General features: G+C 34.1%; 1 protein-coding gene and 1 long non-coding RNA gene across 4 annotated transcripts in view; one reads left to right on the top strand and one right to left on the bottom strand.

The window, feature by feature from the left end:
* Ptprq (protein tyrosine phosphatase receptor type Q) overlaps positions 1-16,904 on the top strand; it is a 219,513-nt gene extending 202,609 nt beyond the window's left edge. Inside the window, exons 40-45 of the mRNA XM_021258496.2 lie at positions 5,265-5,399; positions 5,616-5,741; positions 6,553-6,701; positions 10,460-10,595; positions 15,386-15,509; positions 15,760-16,904. Of these exons, the coding sequence (XP_021114155.2) occupies positions 5,265-5,399; positions 5,616-5,741; positions 6,553-6,701; positions 10,460-10,595; positions 15,386-15,509; positions 15,760-15,797 (708 nt within the window). The 3' untranslated portion in view covers positions 15,798-16,904. The remainder of the gene's footprint in view (positions 1-5,264; positions 5,400-5,615; positions 5,742-6,552; positions 6,702-10,459; positions 10,596-15,385; positions 15,510-15,759) is intronic.
* Positions 1-22,584, bottom strand: part of LOC110349214 (uncharacterized) — a 93,549-nt gene that overhangs the window by 43,211 nt on the left and 27,754 nt on the right. The gene's annotated exons all lie outside the window — the stretch shown is intronic.

Genomic DNA, 22,584 nt, shown 5'->3' on the forward strand with positions numbered 1-22,584 from the left:
AGCAGGGGTCTCCAACCATCCAAAGCTCCATCTGTATTTACAGCTGCTCTGCATTGCTCACATTACTACCTGAGCAATGCTTCCTGTCAGAATGGTGCGGCATGAGATTCTCATAGGAGTGGAACCCTACTTACTGTAAACTGTGCATGGAGGATCTAGGTTGTGGGCTCCTTTAAATCCTCCCCAAACCATCTTCTCTTCCCTGTTCCAAGAAAAACTTGTTTTCCATCAGACAGGTACCAAAAAGGTTGAGGTCTAGGGGTTGTAGTTTATTCAGGCCAGGGTCTATATGTAGGCTAATATGACTTTGTACATTTCTTTCTTTGTGGTCGTTCTTGGAAATTGTGTTTAGGGAAAGCCTGTAAATTTTTGATGAAGAATGGAGTACAAGAGAAATAGAAAAGAGAGATTGCAGTCACATAAGCGGCTACTAACTGTACAGATAAGTTTAGAAATGTCTTCAAGGGAGCTATCAATGAAAATATGATTTTAGAGACAAGGGGAAGTCCCTGAACCCTCAAAATTATCTCATAAAGTCTTTGAGGTAAGCATACTGTAATAGCATCAGAAACATATCCGTTCCCACTTTAATAGAGGGTTATAATTCTAAAGAATTTTGAATCTATAAAAGAGAAAGGTAAATAAGCTGGAGAATCATTTTATAAGCTAATGAGTTTATTTGGTCTCTCCTCTTTGGTCCTTTTATATTTGTACATTTAATCTAGCTTTGTCATTCTGTAACTTAAATGTATCTTATTTATTGCTATATAAGCAAATAAACAAGATACTGGGCATTATATGAAAATATACATGTATATTTCTTCGTACCTAAATACTTAAGAATGAGGATTTGACCTTCAGGATGTTAATACCAGTCATTCAACACGTATCAAGGATCCACAATCTACACCCATGTAAAAACATACATACAAATATACACATGTGCACATTATTGACAATTATATGCTAGAGAGTTTGAGAGATATTAAGATGAATGATTTCAGTATTCAATGGCATTGGAAGCATTTCAGGGGTAAATGTGGTTGTATACAAACATATACATATAGGCATATACAAATATATCACTATCAATTCCCAGCACATTTTCTTTAAAGAAAGCAATTGGCAGTGTTTAATGAATCAAATATAAGTACACATTTTACACTTTTTACCTAGAGCTTAGCCTACTGACTTTCTTACATGAGTAAGTATAGAGAAGCTGTTTAAGGTCACTGATAGACACTAAGATCATTATTGTCTATATAATGTGGATATAATTTAATTTAAAGGTTCCTTACTATTTATTTTTTAAAGTTTTATGGGGTACTTTATAACTTTAAGAAACATTTTATATCCATTTTCTTACAACTAGCATTCAAAATTACTGTATAGGGTATACCAGAAAATAATTGTTATTTCTGACTTATAATTAGGAAACAGAATTAGCTAATTTAAGTGATCTACTCAAAGAGGTACACTTCTAGAAGGAATAAAGCCCAAACCAGAATTCTAGTCTCTAGGTTTACACATTATTTTCATTGCCTGTACTAATTGCTTTTTCCTTTAAAAAATAATTTAAATTAAGAAAATTTATTGAAAACTGTTACTTTCACTAAATTTAATACAGAAACTATTAAAAAAGCATACAAATAATTTAGCTGTACATAGTCCAAATTTGAGAATAGTTAAATCTGAAAGTGAGAAACAGATTGGTATTACCTGCTCCATATATCGGTACTACTCTGAGACTAACTCCTGCGTGTATAAATTTACATGTAACTGAATAATAATTATGCTTTCATAATTTATTAGAATAAAGAAAAAACTATAGCTTTTCAGGCAGTAGTTAAATTATTATTTCAGACAGTAGTTAAATTATTTTAGCATGTAGTTCTACAACGGCTGGATGGTAGAAGACACTTAATAATGAGCAAATGAGTTTGTAAAAAGAAATATTATATTTAAGAGGGTAGGAAAATGTGCTTCAGACCTCGGATGTACTTAGATTAAAATTCCTTCTCTGCATATAATTTTGTGGTTGTATGACTTTAAACTCTTTAGGTAAATTTCTTTAACAATAGAATAGGAATAATAATACCTTCCTTGAAGGCTGCCATGGAGATTAAAGAAGGTAACACAAATAAGTTGTAGATCACATTGGAAGCACTTTGTAAATGCATGCCACTTTTATTGTTGTTGATGTGGAGTAGTAGTGGCTGGAGCCCACGAAGCTAAATTAAGGGCTGCAGTGAAAAGTCCCATCAATAGTCAAAGATTGTTAATGAAAGTTGTCATGTGAAATGAAGCTCACATTTTGTTGTAATTGTTATAGAACTTTAAAAACCAGCCCAACTCTACATTTCAATTAAAGGACAACTTTCTAGTTGTGAAGTTCCTGCTCAGAAAAATTCAAGTTTGGACACAAATTTCAAAAATATAGGCAGAAATAAACAGAACTGGCATTTCTCCCTCCATTCTCATAAAACACAATAGGAGTATGTTTTAAACAGTTTACTTTTGAACAAACATTTTGCCCGTGCTAGGCCTTTCTTTAAAATAAATTTTCTTTACAGGAGGAAAATTTAAGTGTATCTTAGTTTCTTTACATAGAAATCAAGGTGGGGGAAGTGTGGCCATATAGAAATATAATTAAATAACAGATGGCACATTGATACATGATATATTAAAAAACTTAAAACATTTTTAAACATGTTTTTATGCTGGAAATGGATTATACAATGTTATTTTTGTGAATAATTTTTCTCTGGCTGCAACAAACCTTTAAAGAACTAACACTCCCAATTATTTAATGTATGTAAATATAATTTTATAAAATATAATATGTGGTATACAATGTATACTCTACATCAAACCCAGTTCCCCCCTAAGGATACAGCCTCCCTAATATTGCTTACTAATGGTTCTGTATTCTCTTTCATACACTTTAAGCATAAAATATGGCTAAGTTGTTGCTTTCCTCCCTGCCATGTCCAGATCATTCTCTTTCCTTCCTCCCTAAAATCACGAATTTGAATTCATGACATTGAGCATAGGTGCTGTATTCCTCCTTTCGGAAGTTAACTGCTATCTTCTAAGTTACTCTTTCTCATTTCTTAAATATTATCCAGAATCACTGCTCCCCTCTCAACACTACTTCTATCATAATTCTTGGTGATGACAGAATCCCTATAGAATATTGACTCAGTACCCTGTCCATCATTTTCCTGACCTATTCCAATAACTTGTTCTCTGCTCAACCTCATCACTTGGTTCACAGTATAGACCTTGTCACCACCAAGTGTAGCTTCTTCATAATCTTGATTGTAGACATTTTGTTATCTCACAAAATCTTTCAACCCAGACCACTGGACTCTGATAATTCTTCAATTCGGTTCTGACCTGACGTCTATTAATCTTATCATAATATTATTTTTTCATTCCTATCAAGACTTCATTTGCTTCCTTGCATTGTTTTGTTTCCTTCATTGTGTATGCCCTCAACTCTTGATTTGTTCTCTTTTAATCTCTATCACTTGATAAATTCCAAATCTTTGTTATGTAAAATTCCATGGGTTCTCTGTGCTACTAGATGCAATTGGAGAAATACTCATGACTTCACCAACATGTCTTGTTAAACTCATGACCATTAACCTCAAAAATATTTTTGAACATGTTACAATTTCCTAATCCAGGGGTCTCCAATCCAGTAACCTGTAAGTCTTGTTAGGAACTGCACTGCACAGCAGGAGTGAGTTGAGATAAACTAGTGAAGCGTCATCTGTATTTATGACTGATTCCTGTTGCTCCCATTAAGCCTGAGCTTCTGATGTATCAGTAGTGGCATTACATTTGTAGGAGCAAGAGCTATACTGTGAACTGTGCATGTGAGGAATCTGGGTTGCCTGCTGCTTACAAGAATCTAATCCAGAAACCATCCCCCCCTCTCTGTTTCATACCATCCAATCCCTCTACCCCCATCCACTGAAAAATTTTCTTCCACAAACTAGTCCCGGTGCCAAAATGTTGGTCACTACTGCAGGCCAAATCCATACGAGCACTTTCTCTTCTGACTACTGTGGCATTTCTTCTCTCACATCAACAGCACATCCTCCATTTTCACCTACGTCTGATGGTACTTTTACTATTGCACTAATAAAATGGAATGAATTAAAAGTTTCCTGCCTATCTGCATCTGTATTTATACAATCAGTCTTTCTTCTGTAGCTATGAATGAACTGAGTGAGCTGAATGAATGAACTGTCTGTCCTATATTCAAGTAATAGCCTATTCCTTGCCTCTCGAGAACATGGATTGAGGAATTTCCTTTTTTTTCCCTGCTCCATTAATTTTATTTTTCCAACAAATATATTTAAAAATATACTTCTGTTCTTAAAAATAGAAGTGTATTTTTAAAAATAGACTTGGTATCACAGGTCTCTCTAGCAGGTCCCTATTTTTCCGAGTCTCATTTATACTAAAGCCCATTGAAGAATTGTCTATACTTACTATATGTAATTCTTTTTTTCCCATCAGTCCCACTCATATTAGGCTTTGATGCTAGGGAAACACAGCATTAACACTGCTGTTTTCAAGGTCACAATTAACTACTCAAAAAAACTAGCATCAAGTGTCAGGCGCCACTTTATTTGATCTTGCAACAGCTCTCACCCTTTCATCTTAGTCCCATTGGCTCTCTCTCATCTCCTCGACCTCCAAACACTGAAATGATCTACAGTTCAATCCTTAAATTTACTGTCTCTTTCCAAACTAATCTCCTTGGTGATCTCATCCACTCTCCTGACTTTAAATAAGAGCTGTATGCTGATTACTTCTAAATTTATCTCTCTACTTTGAATTTCTTCCTGAACTCCAAATTCATATACTAAATTGCTTTCATGACATTCCCACTCGAGTATCAGAGCTATTATGTGTCTAATATGTTCAACATGAATTTCTCATTTGGCCTATAAATTTTCTCATCTTGATGTCTTCTTCGCCTTCCTTTGGAGCCATTATTGATTTTTTATTTCTCTCATTCCCAATACCCAATCTATCAGCAAATTTCTTACACTGTAGAATGTATGTGGTTAAAAGTAGATGTTAGATATTTTGAATAACCATGACTATTTACATTCAAAAATATACAATACTTTAAAACATTAGATCATATTACAGCAAGTATATTTTCCAGGTATTGATAAAACACTAAGAAATACTATATTGTTGTAAATATTGATGCTGTATATGTAATTATATCCCTCTAGGGCTATTTATGTCCAAACGAATTTATTGCTACTCAAGGTCCATTACCAGGAACAGTTGGAGATTTCTGGAGAATGGTGTGGGAAACCAGAGCAAAAACATTAGTAATGTTAACACAGTGTTTTGAAAAAGGACGGGTAAGTTACATAAAAACCTTTTCAAAAATATTATATTTGTGTTAATATGTGTGAATATTTTAGCTCTCTTTTAATTCATTTCATTTATTAATTTAGATATCTATGAAGCAGTTTTAACTTAATAGCAATACTGTGAGATAGATAGATAGATAGATAGATAGATAGATAATCAATGTAACAGTGATTCTTTTAACTGGTGATTTTCTCTAAATACAGATCAGATGTCATCAGTACTGGCCAGAAGACAACAAACCAGTCACCTTCTTTGGAGATATAGTGATTACAAAGCTTATGGAAGATATTCAAGTAGATTGGACCATCAGGGACCTGAAAATTGAAAGGGTAAATAAGCAAAAAGGAATATGATGTAAAATATTGTTACCTAATTGTCTACAGTAGAATTTATTTCTATAACTGTCTTTCAATTATATTCATTAATGTGTTTCCATGTGTTTTTAAACAAGTTTGAAATTGGTATCTGATATCAGTATCTATGTCACTATATTTAATTCCAGATCATATATATAGTTAAGGGATATATTAATCAATCAGCATCAAATTCTTAGGTTGATAAAAACAGAAAATTGAAGGAAAACAACTACATTGCTGGGTTTACTTAATGAAGAAACTGTAATATTTGATGTGTGACAAAAATATTTCAAATCACTCATCTCTATTTGAATCCGAATAACTTGATTTTCTATGTAACCCAGAACCAATAAGGCAGTGATAGTTCAGAATCCTGATATACTGGTTTATATAAGTTCTTATCTACATGGAAAATTATATAATGATCTTCATATTTTCTGACATATTCGACATACTATCTGTGTTTTTTTGTAATTGGTTAACATGTTCAAGTTTTGGGGGCAAAGTTGTTTTGAAATCTAGGATTCTAACTAGATTTGAATTTTAATACTCTATATTCGGATCTATTTGCAACTTTTCTTCTTTTTGGCATTCATACTGAGAAGTGATTCTCTTTATTGGAACAATAAAATATATAAACAGGAAATAATAAAAACAGATTTTTTTTTCTGTTTTATACATAGTTACTTTAAGATTACCGGCAAAAACTGATGCTTTAGTTGTTTTCAACCTTCATGTAGTACTTACATAATTTTATTATATGTAAACCTGCTACTTTGTCTAGCATGGGGATTGCATGACTGTTCGACAGTGTAACTTCAGTGGTTGGCCAGAGCATGGGGTTCCTGAAAACAGTACTCCTCTCATTCACTTTGTGAAATTGGTTCGAGCAAGCAGAGCTCATGACACCACACCTATGATTGTTCACTGCAGGTAAGAAAAATATTTACAGAGCCCTCTATTAAATGCTATTAAATGGTGTTGAAACCCAGTGAGGTCTTTTTGTTATCAGGATAACAAATTTTATTTTTTTAATAATATTAATATGGATTCATTTCAGGTTTCAGTTTTCAGATGTTTTGCTGATTATAACAAGTCAGGCTGTAGCTTTCTAATAGTTCAAATGACAGAAATAAAATGAGTGATGCAAATGTCTAAAAGCAATGAAAAAACACTTCCACACAGAAATTCTCCTAAACTATTAGATTATGATTTTCAAAGGCCTTTAAAATACATTCTAGTAGTGCATCACTGATGTTTATATTTGTGTTTGTGTAGGATTTTATAAATTTTACAAATAAATTCTGATCTTTCATTTATTTTAGTTGCTATTATTCTATCACAGTTTAAATATTTTTGTAGAAAACAATTTCTAGATAACTAAATTACAAAGAAAAGGTCAGGAAAAATAAAATAAAAATCAACTCAAATGTGGTTCTAGATTTTTACAAAATTTAACTATTCAAATTGTTTTCACTAGATCTTTGAACATTGTTAATATATTATGACTATACATAGTTTTCCTCATTATTGTCATTGGTATTTAATATTCTTAGAATTAAAACTTAAGGCTATTTATCATTCAAAATTTTTTTCTAGATATGTAGTTATAATTTTTCTAATAAAAATATCTAAATCAACCTCAACTTGACTACTTTTTACAATTAGAGTTTAGAGATCAGAGGAAAAGTGAGTGATTATATATTATGATTGTATCTGCAAAAGACAATGAACAGATAACTTTACAGAGTTAGAAAGCAATGTAGTCATCAAGTGTCTTAGTCAGCTTTCCTATCTCTGGGACAAAATACCTGACACTTGTAATTTAAAGAAGAGATTTATTTGGCTCACAATTCAGTGGGTTCAGTAGATGGTTGGGCAGTTCCAAAGCAGAAATGGCATAGTGGAGGGGTTTGAGGGAGGAAAGCTGTTCACACCCAATGACTCATCCTTTCTAATCAGGACCCATTGTGGAATATGAGACTTTTGAGGAACATTTGAGATCTAACCTACAACACCAGGAAAAGAAATACTGTAATTTGCATCTAAAATGTCCCCCCAAAAGCTTGTGTGTTCAGAGGTGGGGCTTTTGGAAGGTGATTGGATCCCAAGGGCTCTCATGTCATCAGTTGTTGATTCAGAATTTGAAAATATTATTGGGAGATGATGGAAACTTCGGTGGTAGGGAGGTAAGACCTAGTTGAAGGGAGTGGATCACAGGAGCATGACCTTAGGGATTATATCTTGTCTCTGGCCCTTTCTACTGCGGCTCCTTCTTTGCTTCCTGATCAACATGAGGTAAGCTGCTTTCCTCCACAAGGAGGCCTAAGTCAATGGACCCTGCAGGCCATGGACAAAAATCTCTGAAACCATGAGCCAAAATAAATTTTTCCTGCTTTAAACTGACATTCTCAGATATTTTGTCACAGTGATGGAAGTTAGACTAATGCAGGAGAGATACTGAGTTACTTCCAGGGATGATGAAAAAGTTCTAGAACTAGATAATGGTGATGGCTACATAACATTGTGCATGTACTTAATGCCCCTGAGTCATACACTTAAATATTGTTAAAATGGTAAATTTTGTGTTATCTATTTTTTTAAAACAATAAAATGTATTTACATTAACAGTGTATTTTAATTATTTTTCTCACTACACAATAATGTTGTTGAATATATTAAAAAGATAAATATATACAATTTTTAAGTCTTTAGAGAAAAGAACATCAATATACAATTTAAAATTATATATTTTTCATGAGTACTTTGAACTTTCCTATTACAAGAGTGAAACATAAATGCTTGCTCATTATGAATTACGTGAACAATGTCTATATTTATAAAGCATATACTACAAAAAGTAAAAGCATTCACACTTTCAATTTAATTTCCCACTACATACATGAACATTTAACATGACATTATAGTATGTAGATAATATGTTGCTTTGCTTCTAGAGTCAGTGATTGATTCTATGCTGGTATTGATGATGGTTAAAACCTTTAATGGGCAATAAATGAAGGTAACAAAGCTGCCTTCAGCTTATTTATACCTTGAATATACACTGACACTTGCACTAAAAGCTATTTAAAAAGAAAAACACTTTTTCTTTTCAAGTGTCCAAGAGTGGAGAGTTTGTTCATGTGTTATTTAAGCTGACATAGAAACTAAAAAGTTCTACAAATCTGATGTGTCCAAAGCAGAACACTTGACTCAAAGTCCCAACTCTTCATTTGTTCCAGTCTTGGTGAAGAGCAAGTTCCTTCTACTTAGACCACGAGCCCTGAAGTTATCCTTAACTCTCCTCTTCTTCATCCACATTCCACCAGCAAACACCCCAATCCTTGGCTACCTCTCTTACCTGCCCCACTGTACTCTTGCCTCCTTGGTCTCCTTGCTCTTCTTCCACACATATAACCTCCTCTCACTAATACCTGTTCTCATCCCGCAGCCTCAGGGTCCGGTGATCCTCTCTGAGACACTTGCCTAGATGTACCCTAATTTTATCTCTTTTCAAATATTGTATTAGTTGAGATGCTTTTTCTGTTGACGCTATTCAAGCTTATCACCCTGTATTTGTGTTAAGCTGATTTGTCTTTCTTCCTGGCACTTGTTACTATGAAGCCCATACATTGCCTGTGTTAGTGTACCATTGTCCTCTAGATTATAAGCTCCATTATATGTGGAGACTTTGTGCTGTTATATGTTATACCCATGATACCTAGAACCGTGTCTAGTACTAGAAATATACTGAATGGTTCAAACATCGGTTTCTCTGTTTGGGCACATGAGTAAACATGTTATCATGATCAGTTTTACATTGCCATACACGATTTTAGGTTGAATCATGAAATTACTGACATTTGACTCTCCATTACTTATAAAAACGACAATTTCATGTGGTTTAAAGTAATATATAAGATTAGTGAACCTTCCAAATTTTTTTTTCAGATTTATTCCTATATTAATAATTTATATATTTAAGGATCTTGTCTTTCTAATAGGAATTTCTGAATCAATCTTGGGAGGTTTATCAATTAATAATTTTTGTGAGGCATCTACCCTTGGGTATTTAATTTCTTGAAAGGAAATAATGTGTCAATTTCATTATCTATAGCAAGTACAAAAAGTTCAAAGAAAGTGAGAAAAACACTAGTGATTATTTTCAATATCATACAGAGGAAATGCTATTTGGATTAGGTAAATACTTGACATTCTTCATAATAAGCATTTCCAGTGGTAATCAAAAATATCACCATGTTTCTAGTAATGAGTGTTAAATGCTTTTTAAAAAAAATTCTTCTCCATACTTTACCAATACTCCCTAAAATATTATGGAAGACATTAAAGTCAACTGGTTAAAAAAATGAGAAAACCTCAAATATTTGATGATACATTATTGAGAGTCAGCTTGCTATATTTAAACACAGTCTTGTAACAATAAAAATCCAGATAAGCTCCAAAGAAACTCTATCTTCAAGAAAAGAAACTCTTTAGAATTTATTTTTATGATAATTCATGTATCTTCATAACTTTCAAAGTGAGAAAACTTTTTTTTTTTTTTTTGGTTTTTTGGTACCAGGAATCAAACTCAGGGCCTCGCATTTGCCAGGAAGGCACTCTTCTGCTGAGCTACATCCAGGGCGCTGAAAACCTTTATTGAATAAATTTTGTGTAACTTCTTCCTGCAGTGCTGGAGTTGGAAGGACTGGAGTTTTTATTGCTCTGGACCACCTAACACAGCATATAAATGATCATGACTTTGTGGACATATATGGACTAGTGGCCGAACTGAGAAGTGAAAGAATGTGCATGGTGCAGAACCTGGTAAGACCTCAAAGCCTGTACTCGTTCCTCAGTGTCAGCTCTAGAATTTCTGTGTGGGAGGATCCTGGTGCAGTGATCCGCTTCGAAGAGACCTTATAGCTGTCTGTGCACAGCAGGCACTGTCTTCTACATTCTACACCACCTAAGAAAGGACAGCCGTGGAATCATGGAAGAAATAACACCACCTTTAAGTGCTGTTGCTGACTCTTCATCCTAGTTTATCTATACTGATAAATAAAATTGATTTGTATTTGTCATTTAGCAAATTTGAGCAGTGTAGAAAATAAGTTCTATCAATTTCTTTTATAATTATTCTAAAAATTACAATTAAACTTTAGAATATTGACTTTAGTGAGTTGCTATGAATTTCATCTGTATATTTATGTGTCCTGAAAGATCTAATGATTATTGTAGTGTATTATTAACTAACTGGTAATTTATGTTTATTATTTTGGTTTGAAGCAAAGATATTTCTAAAAGTGTTTTTGTTAAAAAAAATCATACAGTATAATTGAGTCTCTAATGGGATCCAAGTGCTATATGAGATCTTTTCCATGTATTATCTTATTTACTCTTCATTTAATCCCTTTTTTCTGTAAAAGTCAATCAATCAACAGGCTAGGTATCATTGGCTGTACTTTACAAATAGGGAAACAGATGTTCCAAGAAGGTAAAAGATACTCCAAAGAAATATTATTAATGTCACAGCCCAAATTCAGATCCTACTGTATTTATAATATGCAAAAGGTTCTTATCTGTATCTTTGGATTAAGCTTTGTATGTAAAATCAATACTCAGATTTTCTTGCAGTAAATTCACAGGTCTGCTGTAGTATTATTTTCCAGAGTACACCCTAAAAAAATAAGTGGCATCAATACTGCTAAACTGTAAGGAAACAAGGTTCTTAGCTAAAATAGATGTGAGATGGAAATTAAACTGATTTTAAGACAGAATTTCTTAGAGTCTTTATCTAATGTGTTTTGACAATTACAAACACAGAATATTGCCCTTGGCAGCAACATTTTCCAAACTTGAATGATTGTGGAGCCCTTCAGCCCTTTTGTACTCAGACCTGTAATGCCAATATCATGGGATGTTAGTGCTCTTCGGAAGAAGCTGCTCGAGGACAGAGACATCATACTCTTCAGGAAAAACTTTGAAGTATTCAATGTAAACTGAAAAATATAAGCTCAAATGAGCAATATTTTGAAAACATTTCTAATTTCTGTGGCTTCATATCATCATTAGGTATTTTGAAAAAAGAAATACAGAGTGAGATCCCTTCCATTTGACAGTAGTTTTAAAATACATATTTCAGATTACTTACATTTTTTTAAAAATGATCTAGCTTTTTGTTAGATCTGATTACATTGTTATTTTTACATCATGATCTGGCTATAGGAAGATTATCCTAGCAGTAAAAAGACTGTCAGCCTAGTAATTCTTTATCATTCATTTGGGCTTTCATGCTAAATGCTAATTTCAATCTGTAGCCTCTGTAGGAATCTTTTACAGCCTTTTCGATTCTGTGCCATTAGGTAAAACTAGATCATAGAAACCATGCACATTCCCTTAAAGGCTGAAAGGAAACAAGTCAAGAATCACTCTTCCCTCCACTCACTTCAGAATTGGAATATGACTTGTGACCAGAGCTGCTTCATGAGTACAAAACCTGTGTAGTCTCCCAGGTTCCCACACTCACAAAGACCTGCTTTGGGTCTGATGTTTGCTTCACTGTCTTAAACTTTTTAAGGAACGGACTTTGCATTTTTATTTTACAGTGGGCCCTGAAAATTATGTATGCTCAGGTTTTATGGGAGCTTTCATATCAACCAGCTATCAACTGTTATTAAAAGTCAGTATCCCTCTTATTTTAGTTTAAAAATAAGGATACAAAGAAATCTAACATCTTCTTTCCATGTCCCTTGTATAGATACTAGTGGTCAGAACTCTAGAAAAAGTTCATAGTTGGCTCCCTTGCCGGGACAGAGGGTGGGATCAATTATTTCTTTCTAGGGTCTGAAGTAAATCTTCAAATAATATAAGAGGAAACAGGGGGCCGGGGATTTAGCTCAGTGGTTTTGCCACCTGCTGTGCAAGCGCAAGGACCCAAGTTCAATCCCTGGTACCAAAAAAAAAAAAAAGAGGAAACAAATTTGTTATGTGCTTTGTGGAGCTGAACATTGTAAACAGTGTGTTCAAGAATGCCTATTAATTTTACCCAGCTTGATAGCTGTTATAACTCTCATACATTATGACTGTTTAACCAGTTGCATCAAAATGTTTCAGGTTGGGTAAGGAAATGCAAAGAGCAAGGATTTCAAAGTCAGAGATTGAGTTCAGAGTCCAACTGCACTGATTATTGCTTCTAAGACATTTTTTAACTTCTCTGGGCTATTTCTTTTATGTGAGATGGCACAATTTTCATGTTTTTGTTATCAGTATTAAATAAAAGAAACTATCTAAAGCAACAAGCATAGCAGCCAGCATGCAGTAAATATTTTGCTTGATTCCCTCGTTGCTCAAAAGCAAGTGCTCCAAAACTCCTTTTTATCTGTCTGAGTTCTCTGAAGCTATGTTCTTACTACCTTTTTTCTGTGATGAAATAGAGAAAAATAACTCGTCCTTACCAACCGACATTGCTTTGCACAGGGGTGATTTTTTATTTTCTTTTGTGGTACTGGGCAGTGATTTTAGTTTCTATGAGAAAGGCCCATGTCTCAGCATGTACTACAGCAGCCATGGGAAGGTTGAGGAGGCAGGAACTTCAGTAATATCCCACAAAACGGCACCAGAGGGGAATGGCCCATATCCAGGAGAGGGCTTTGGTATATCATTCACTCAAAAAAAAAAAAACGTCCAGAGATTTTAAAGTTCTTTTTTTTTTTTTTTGGTACTGGGGGTCGAACTCAGGACCTTGTGCTTGCAAGCCAGGCTCAGCACCACTGAGCTAAATCCCTGGCCCTTAAAATTCTTTCTGAAAGAATGCTCTTCAAGATGATAACATCCTGAAACATGACTGATGCATTGAATAAAGGTTGATCTGGATCAGTCTCTTTCCTGCTCTGAATCACCTAGAAATTACTAGAATGTACTCACATGGTAGAAAGAAAGGAAAAGTATATTTTGGATGCCTATCTTCTTGTGACATATATATGTGTGTGTGTTTGTGTGTGTGTGTGTCTCTCTCTCTCTATATATATATATAGAGAGAGAGAGAGAGAGAGAGTCTTACCATATAGATTTTTACATGAGATGAGGAATTTGAGCATCAAAGGCATTTAATTCTTTAGTGCGGTATCTAGGGTAGAAACCGCACTGTTCATGACACCGCACAGCCTTGTTGGCAGTAATACAGGTTGCCAGAGGGACTTGGCATCCTCGAGACTGTCTTGTACAGCTCAGCTTACTCTGTTGGCACAGTTTATGCTATCATTTTTTCCAGTGGAAAAGATGAGATCTGGACAGTCAGAAGCTTCATGTACTAAGTAGGACTTCAAATTCAGATGTGCTTTCTTTTAAACTGCTAGAATGCATAAATTGAAATGACTTTTTAAAAAATCATGTTGTGTCAGTGTATTTCTATCAATAATGTTATTTGCTGAGTAATATACATCTGAAAATACTCTTGGGAGTATCGTGAGAAGTAACTTACTAGCAATTTCAGTAGAATCATTATTACTTTATACCACTTCATTTATTACCAAAATTGAATCCTGTAACTTGATCATCCACCTCAGTTACAAAATTTGACCCCTAATGACTTTTGAATGTTCTCCAAATTATATCTGTCCTTAAATAGTAAAAATTGGCAAGCTGTGAGAATTAAATGAGACCAGGTCAACAAATATTAGTTATGCAACTTGCATGTGCTAGGCAGTATGATAGGCAATGGGAATGCAGCAATGAATATGAAGTTCTACTCTCATACATCTGACGTTCTAGTACTAAGATGTTAAGGGAAAGATTTTAATAATCCTGGAAAAAATAGGTATTGCTAATGATGCCAATAATTTCTGAAGACAATTTTAATAGAATTCCAAGAAAAGATTTGAAGTATTCTTTTAAAGTCAAATGTGTTTCCTATGTACAAACAAGGATGGTTTAAAACATACTTTTCTTTAGAGCCTTAACTATCTTTGGAAAGTCCAAACTCAGAAATGGAAGTAGGTAATTGAATTATATTGGATAAACTTAAAGAATCCAGATAGTACTGAATTTAACCCAAACATTCAAATGAAATGTTTGAACTCCTTGTCCAGCACCTAGAGGTTTGGATATTTCACCAGCCAACTGCCTTGTATTTATGAGTTTTGAGCAGATACTTGATAATAAGTAGGCCAAAAGTCCAGGTGGTTAACAGAATTGTTAAATATATTTAAATGTGTTCACTTTCAGATTTCAAAAGTAAGTGATATCTGCATTCTAACTAGAAAAGTAATTATAAGCAAAATTATTCACAGCTAAAATGAAAAAGGAATCTTCTGCACAAATTAAATAATAAGATTTGCCATATTTTATGATCACAGCAAGAAAGAATATATTAACACTTGGTATTTAATGATAGGTATTTTTAAAAACTTTGAAGCTACAAGTCACCATGGTAACTTAGCAAACATTATATTTGAAATGGTAGAAATCTTCTGTATACTATGGCAAATTTTGTCTCTAATTTAGCTATTTCACATTTGTTGAAGTTAATACTGCTTTTCGGTGTAACAGTATATCTCCTCGTATAAGAAAAATGCCTACCCCATCATTTGTTTAACTATACTTCCTTTGATATCTAGGCACAGTATATCTTCTTACACCAGTGCATTCTGGATCTCTTGTCAAATAAAGGAAGTAATCAGCCCATCTGCTTTGTTAACTATTCCACACTTCAGAAGATGGACTCTTTGGATGCCATGGAAGGTAAACAGAGACAATGTGTACTTAATTCACTGGTGGGCTATTTAGAGCAGAAGGATTAATTTCATAATAACTGTAAGTTTAAAATGTTGTAAAAGATAGTTTAATATATATATATATATTTTTCATTTCTCTCTAATCTAAATTGGGATAACAACCTTTCCATCTGGATTGTATTTTTGCCATGAAACACTTAAGTCTTTTGAACTGCTAACTTCAATACTCTCTTGTGATGTGTTACTTTATATTGTAGGTGATGTTGAGCTTGAATGGGAAGAAACCACCATGTAAATATTCAGACCAAAGTTTACAACTGGAAGATATTTTCAAATCCCAGGAGCCAAAATTCCCCTGTTATGCTTTTGAATTGAAACGTGCAACCTTAAAGAAATAGTTATACTTCCCTTGCTGTGCCTTATAAAATGAACAGTTGTAGGAATTTTCTAATTCAGGATAGTTACTTGTTTTATACAAAATAAATATTGTACTTTAAAATGTTTAAGAAAATATGTCCCATAGATTTTGCAGGTCCTCCATATTTTGGAATAAGCCAAATATAAAATTATTATTATATTAGTATTAATGTTTCCTTGTGGATTTTCCCTATGTATCAGATTTAATTTTGAACAAAAGCTGTAAATGTTGATTCAGTAGTGTTATTTTGGCCTCCAGGGTGTTGACGTTTCTTGTGGAAGATTTCCAGGACTGTCATAATGATCTGTACTTCACGTATGCCCCTGTGTTTTGAGTCCTCTGTTTTATGAGTGCTGAGATATCATCTTATGATCCTGAACAGCTGAACAGTAACCCCCTGGCACTGAAGGGATTACTTAGCCTTTATACAGCACACAGTAGCTCTTTAGGGGAACTTGGGGCTATTTAAATTGCATTGTGATCTTCAAAAAGGAACACTAAAAGTGCAATTGCACATATGAAGTTAGAGAGTACCTTTCTAGCCTGCCTACATTTATACACTGTTGGGTTATACCATTGTATTGTATATTGAAATGCATAGTTAAATGTATCAGGGTATTTGTGCGTTATGTTAATTTTGAAGGGTTTCTTCAGCAGAAATGTATGAAACCAGTAATAAAATTATGCAGAGTGTTGCAAGCTCATGAGCTAATGCTGTACTGCTGCGGTGCCAATGGAGACTTCTGAACGGATGACATGAAGTGGTCTTTATTTCACTCCCAAGGGCGATCATGGAGCAGTATATTTGATGGAACAGAAAACAATGAAATTAAACATGTAATAAATTAGAGATTTTTTTAAAGAAAATCTTTCAGCTTTCATTTTATTAGATATTAATAATGTCATAATAAGTTAAGCTATATGAAGTTATTTTACTATAGATTTCAATTAAAATCATAAAAATAAATGGTATCAATTATTGTATGTCTTCTGTAATAAGAATTGTTTCTTATTCTTATTTGCGCTGGAACTTACATATAGAATATGTGGTGGCCAATAAAACTGAATTTTAATGAATTAAATTGCTTCACAGCATGATTTTAGAAGTCCTTATTTAAACATAAATATGACTTTGCATTACACGTAAGATATGATGGATAATTATATTAATTATATTACATATATCAATAATGTTTTACATATAAGTAATGACATAATATAACTTGTATAATAAAAATAATTAAGACATAGTCATTTCCCAAGGCATAAACAAAGAGCAAATAGTTTCAATGTGGGATTCATTATTCAAGGAATTAAGTCCTTTATCTCATGTATAGTCTGTAGGAAAGTGTAAAATTTGCATTTTCTTTATTCGCAGAATGGAAATATAAATAAATACAATTCACTGCTGATCTAACAAATGAGTATTCTCTATAGAAAGTTAAAGAAAAATTATGAGAAGTCTGAAAGATTCAAGTTGAGGTTTAAATTCTTGTTTTATCCTGTTAGTCATTGATGTATGACAAATTGGTATGACCAGTATGGGGTTTTTATTCATGAAAGACAGAAAACAACCAGTGGAAAGCACTGATAATTTTACTTTTTAACATATTAAATGATAAAAACAAAAAATAGCTCAATCTATAGGGCAGGCCATGTTCTATAATATCTGTATAAGTCAGACACTCGTATGTAGTAAATAGGTAAGACACATATATATGAGTATGAATGTATGTAAAACAAAGTATTATTATTAGTTCTTTTTTAAGGCAATTCTTATAAATTTTTTTTTTTTTTTTTTTTTTTTTTTTTTTTGTACCAGAGATCGAACTTGGGTCCTTGTGCTTGTGCAGCAGGCGGCGAAACCACTGAGCTAAATCCCCGGCCCAAAGCTATCAGTAGACGAGAAACACTTTTTTTTTTTGGTACCGGGGATCGAACTCAGGTCTTTGCACTTGCGTAGCAGGTGGCGAAACCACTGAGCTAAATCCCCTGCCCTTTTAAGGCAATTCTTATTAAATTTTTATTTTTGCATGAATCACTTGGGGATTGTGTTAAAATAAAGATTCTACATCAGTAAAAGTAAGATAGTCCTGAGAATCATTTCTAGCGTGTAGCCAAGTTATAATATTGCTGTCTGCTCTCAGGCCATATATTAAGTAATGTATGGATCTCTAAAAGTCATCAAACAGGATCAGAACAAAAAACTTGACTTCAGTATCAGAATATGTATAATAGTATATATATATGTATATATAGAACTTGTTAAATACACATAGCTTATTAATTTATATCGAGAAAGTATAACTGAAATTTAATTGAAATTCACACATTAATGATAGCTAAATTTTCTCTTAATTATATTGTGAAAGGATTGATGTATGTACAAATTCTGCATGTGGTTACTAAGTGCAAATTAAAATAACAAGAACATCTGTAACATTTTTAGATCTGATTTGCCAAAATTTGTTGAAGCACATGTACAGTAAATGAGCAACATGTGTTTCATCTGAACCAAATGAAACTGGAGCTTCTCAGAACAGTATTTCAGAGGTGAGAGCAGTTGTAGGTGTCACCTCTCCTTTCATCTTTCATTTAAATGCATGATTTTTGATTTATAGGTAATTGTGGAAGTCCTTGGCAAAAAATCCTAATTAAGCCTTGACCTCTTCATTAAGGAGAAGTGGTTTGCTCTCTACATACTGCACCAAACACTAGATTTTTAAAATGAAATCTAATTTCTGCAAAGCATTCCAAGCATTATTGTGATAACCAAGCCCATTTTCATGGACATAAACTTTTGAAAAACTCAGTGTAAATTTTTTATGAGGCCCAGAGCACAGAATGATCTGAAATTCTCAACTGAATGATAGTAAAAAGTAAATATATTAAAAATTTTTATATGATTTTAGTGAAACCACTTTACTTCCTAGGACAGGTGATACTTCATGGTAAACACTGCCATAACTATGGGTTGAGTTCCCATGTGAAATTAGGGTTAGTGTATCCACTGGTTCATAGAGATGTTCTAAAAAAAAAATTACATCGCACATATGAAATGTTTTAAAATAGTCTTTTACCAAGGCTGATCAATGTGTAATAATCATCAGCAAGATAAAGCATCCCATGTTAGAATTACACTGTTCTTTGTGATATTACTGTCTTATATGTATATCAGCTATACATGGAAAGACTGAAGAGAAAGCAATGGTGGATATATTGACTTTGGCTAAGAAAATTGATACCTTTTATTAAATGAATGATAAAACACATCCTCAGAGAATGTTTGGGTTAAAATGAATATGAACACAAATATTATGAAGTCTGACTTGGAAAAGAGGCCAAGAAAATTTTCATTTTAGGTAACTCAACTGGAAATTTTCAATCAGTGCCTGTAATATCATCCTTTGAAAATAAAACAATGTAATAATACAATGTAATAAAATGCATTATTCTCCTCTGTTAATAAGATTTTCCAAAGTCACAAACTTAAGTTATTTTAATATTCACTAAAAGTATTCTTGGATTGGGAAGTTATTTTAGTAAATTATAAATTTTTTACTGTTACATTCACCATTCCATTTAAGCCTTACAAAACCTTTTAAAGTATAAAAGGTCCTATAGTAGATATAGATAATGGAAGACAATAGCTTAATTGCTATATCCAAAATCATATTTAGTAAAGATGACATCAAAAGTGAGTTTCTTATCAAAAACATATTCGTCTAACCCTTTGCAGATATTTCCATAAGTCTTCCAAATGAAATGTTTCATATAAATGTGAAATGTTGATTATAAAGAGAGTTCATAATCATTTCATGCCTCACTAGCCAGTTAGAAATTTTCTTCTTATTGCACGAAAATAAGGCAGAGAATATCTTGATGTACATGCAACATCTATAATTTTAAAGACAGCAAATCCTTCCAAATTAATTTGTAGAGCTGATGGCTGGGCTGAAGGGAGCTAGTGGGACTGAGTGGGGCCGAGCAGTTGCAGGCTGACCAGGACTTGCTTGCTCTGGCTTGCTCCACCAGACACCAGGACAGGGTGAGGAGGACTCCCCCCACCCCACCCTGGAGGGCCCATCAGCTGATGGATGGGCTGCACTGGTGCCTCCAACAATACCCCCCCACACCGGCCTCTGGCCTTTTGTCAGTGCGGCTACTTGGTTACACACTGCAGAGGCACAGGGGGACAAAAGTCATTGTCCTGAGCTCCAGAAGTGAACAAGAGAGAGAGTGCCTGTCTCAGGCTCCCTGATGAAAACAAGCCCACTGGAAAAGTGAAGGGAATCTCTGCAATAAAGGCACACCAGACCACCATGATTGGTAAGTTGGAGGGGTTATCAGCTCCCATTGGAAACTGGACTTTCTTCAGGGGAAAAGCAGCTGAAACCTGCAGTAGAAACTTGCAGAATGCAACCCTGCAGGATGACAGGGACCTCAACTTGGGACTTGCAACCAGAAATCTGCCTGAATCTCACAGGTCGGGGACTAGCTTACTGAGACTCATTGACCTATAACTGCATAATGCTGCCCACGTGGCCTATTGTAACAGCAGAGACACACCTTGAAGGAGGCCATTTATTTTTTAAAGGTGATAGATTAATAACTACCACAAATTGTCATTCTTTAAGAGGTATTTGATCCTATGGTGCTGTTGATAGTTTGACTTGGGCTAAGATGTTGTGATTGATCTAAACAGTTTTCCTTTCTGGTATAATGAAAATGAGATAGCTTCTGAGTCATTAGAGACTCGAAGCTGAAAGACCAGCTATATCTGGTAGACACCTCTGAGAAGCAATCATTCCATAAGAGTTTTAAATAGACCAACAAAGATACTTACAATAAACAACTTCATAATATCAACCCAGGAACTAATCCAGGGACAGTACCAAAAACAAAAAGGAGAAGGCATTTAAGCAAGTCACAAACCCAGACTTCCACCCCACAAAAGGCAATTTCTGGGGGAAATGAGGTGCAAAAGTCTGATAATCAACCACCTGTACACCCTGAACTGATAGCATGGGAAGTAACAGAACAGATGAATGAGGATCTACAAAAATTCAAAGCAGAAATAATCTCCCAGATAACTGCAGAGATGGTGAGCAGAGTGAAAGACATGATTAGAGGCTCTAGAACAGAAACTGATAAAAAAAAAAATAGATGAGCTCAGAAACATGCTGGAAGCCAGGAATGCCCAGCATAAGAAAGAAATGGAAACCATGATCGCCCAACATAAGAAAGAAATGGAATCCATGAAACAGATTCAAACAGATATTCAGGAGATTAAAAACTCCATTGAAAGCATGCAGAGCAGACTAAGAGAATCTGAAGATAGAATATCAGATATAGAAGACAGGACTGTGGTGAAGGACCATGAAAACAGAGATTTCTTAAAAATAGTAAGGGACCATGGGAAATCAATTCAACAGCTGCTAGATGATGCAAAGAAGAATAACAAGACTGATATGAGTCCATGAAAAAGCAGGACAAAGTACAATTGACATAAAAAAACTGTTCACAGAAGTAATAGTAGAAAACTTCCCAGATGGAGGAGGAGAATTGGACATACAGATAAGTGATAAGCGAGGCATATAGAACTCCACACAGCCATGATCAAAAAAATTCTACACCTAGACATATAATAGTCAAGATCCCAGAAACCCAGCAGAAGAACAAAATCCTACAGGCAGTTAGAGAAAAGAAACAAATCACCTATAAAGGAAAGCCCATCAGAATCATGGCAGACTTCTCAACACAAAGCCTCAAATCAAGGAGAGCCTGGAGTGAAGTATTTCAAGCCCTAAAAGAAAATAACTTCCAACCTAGACTGTTGTATCCTGCAAAATTATCTTTCACAATCGATGGGGAAATTAGACACTTCCATGACAAAGAATACTTGAGAAATTTCATGAACACCAAATCAGCACTGCAAACATTTCGAAGCAATGTCCTAGAAAAAGGCAATGAAGATCACAACTCCATAAGGCCCAACAGAGGGAAGCTACCAGACAAGGAAAGAAACTAAAGGGAAAGGGGGAAAAAGAAATAACAGCCAACAACAGTAAAACATCATGGCAAAGATGAGTCAATATCTCTCAATTATAACTATCAAAGTTAATGGCCTAAATTCACCAATCAAAAGAAGTAGACTGACAGAATGGATTAAGAAGCAAAATCCAGCAATATACTGTGTACAAGAAACACACCTAACTCAAAAAGAAATTCATGGACTGAAAGTAAAAGGATGTAAAACAGTTCTCCACATGACAGGAACCCAGAAAAAAGCAAGTGTAGCAATCTTATTTGCAGACAAAGTAGATTTCAAACTAAAACTAATTAAGAGAGACAAAGATGGTCATTACATCCTTGTGAAGGGAACAATCCAAGAGGAAGGGATGACAATCCTAAATATTCATGCACCAAATATGAATGCCCATAACTATACAAAACAAATATTAATGGACATGAAACACCAAATAAGCACTAATACAGTTGTAGTGGGGGACCTCAATACCCCACTATCACAAATAGACAGATCATCTAGACAGAAAATTAACAAAGAAATTCTAGAACTGAACCAACCTATTGAACAAATGGACCTAATAGATATTTACAGTGTTCCATCCCACAAAATCAGAATACACATTCTTTTGGGCTG

The sequence above is a fragment of the Heterocephalus glaber genome, unplaced genomic scaffold (genome assembly GCF_053883595.1).
Source record: "Heterocephalus glaber isolate CG9 unplaced genomic scaffold, H.glaber_assembly_v1.0 deba00001572, whole genome shotgun sequence".
Classification (NCBI taxonomy): domain Eukaryota; kingdom Metazoa; phylum Chordata; class Mammalia; order Rodentia; family Bathyergidae; genus Heterocephalus; species Heterocephalus glaber.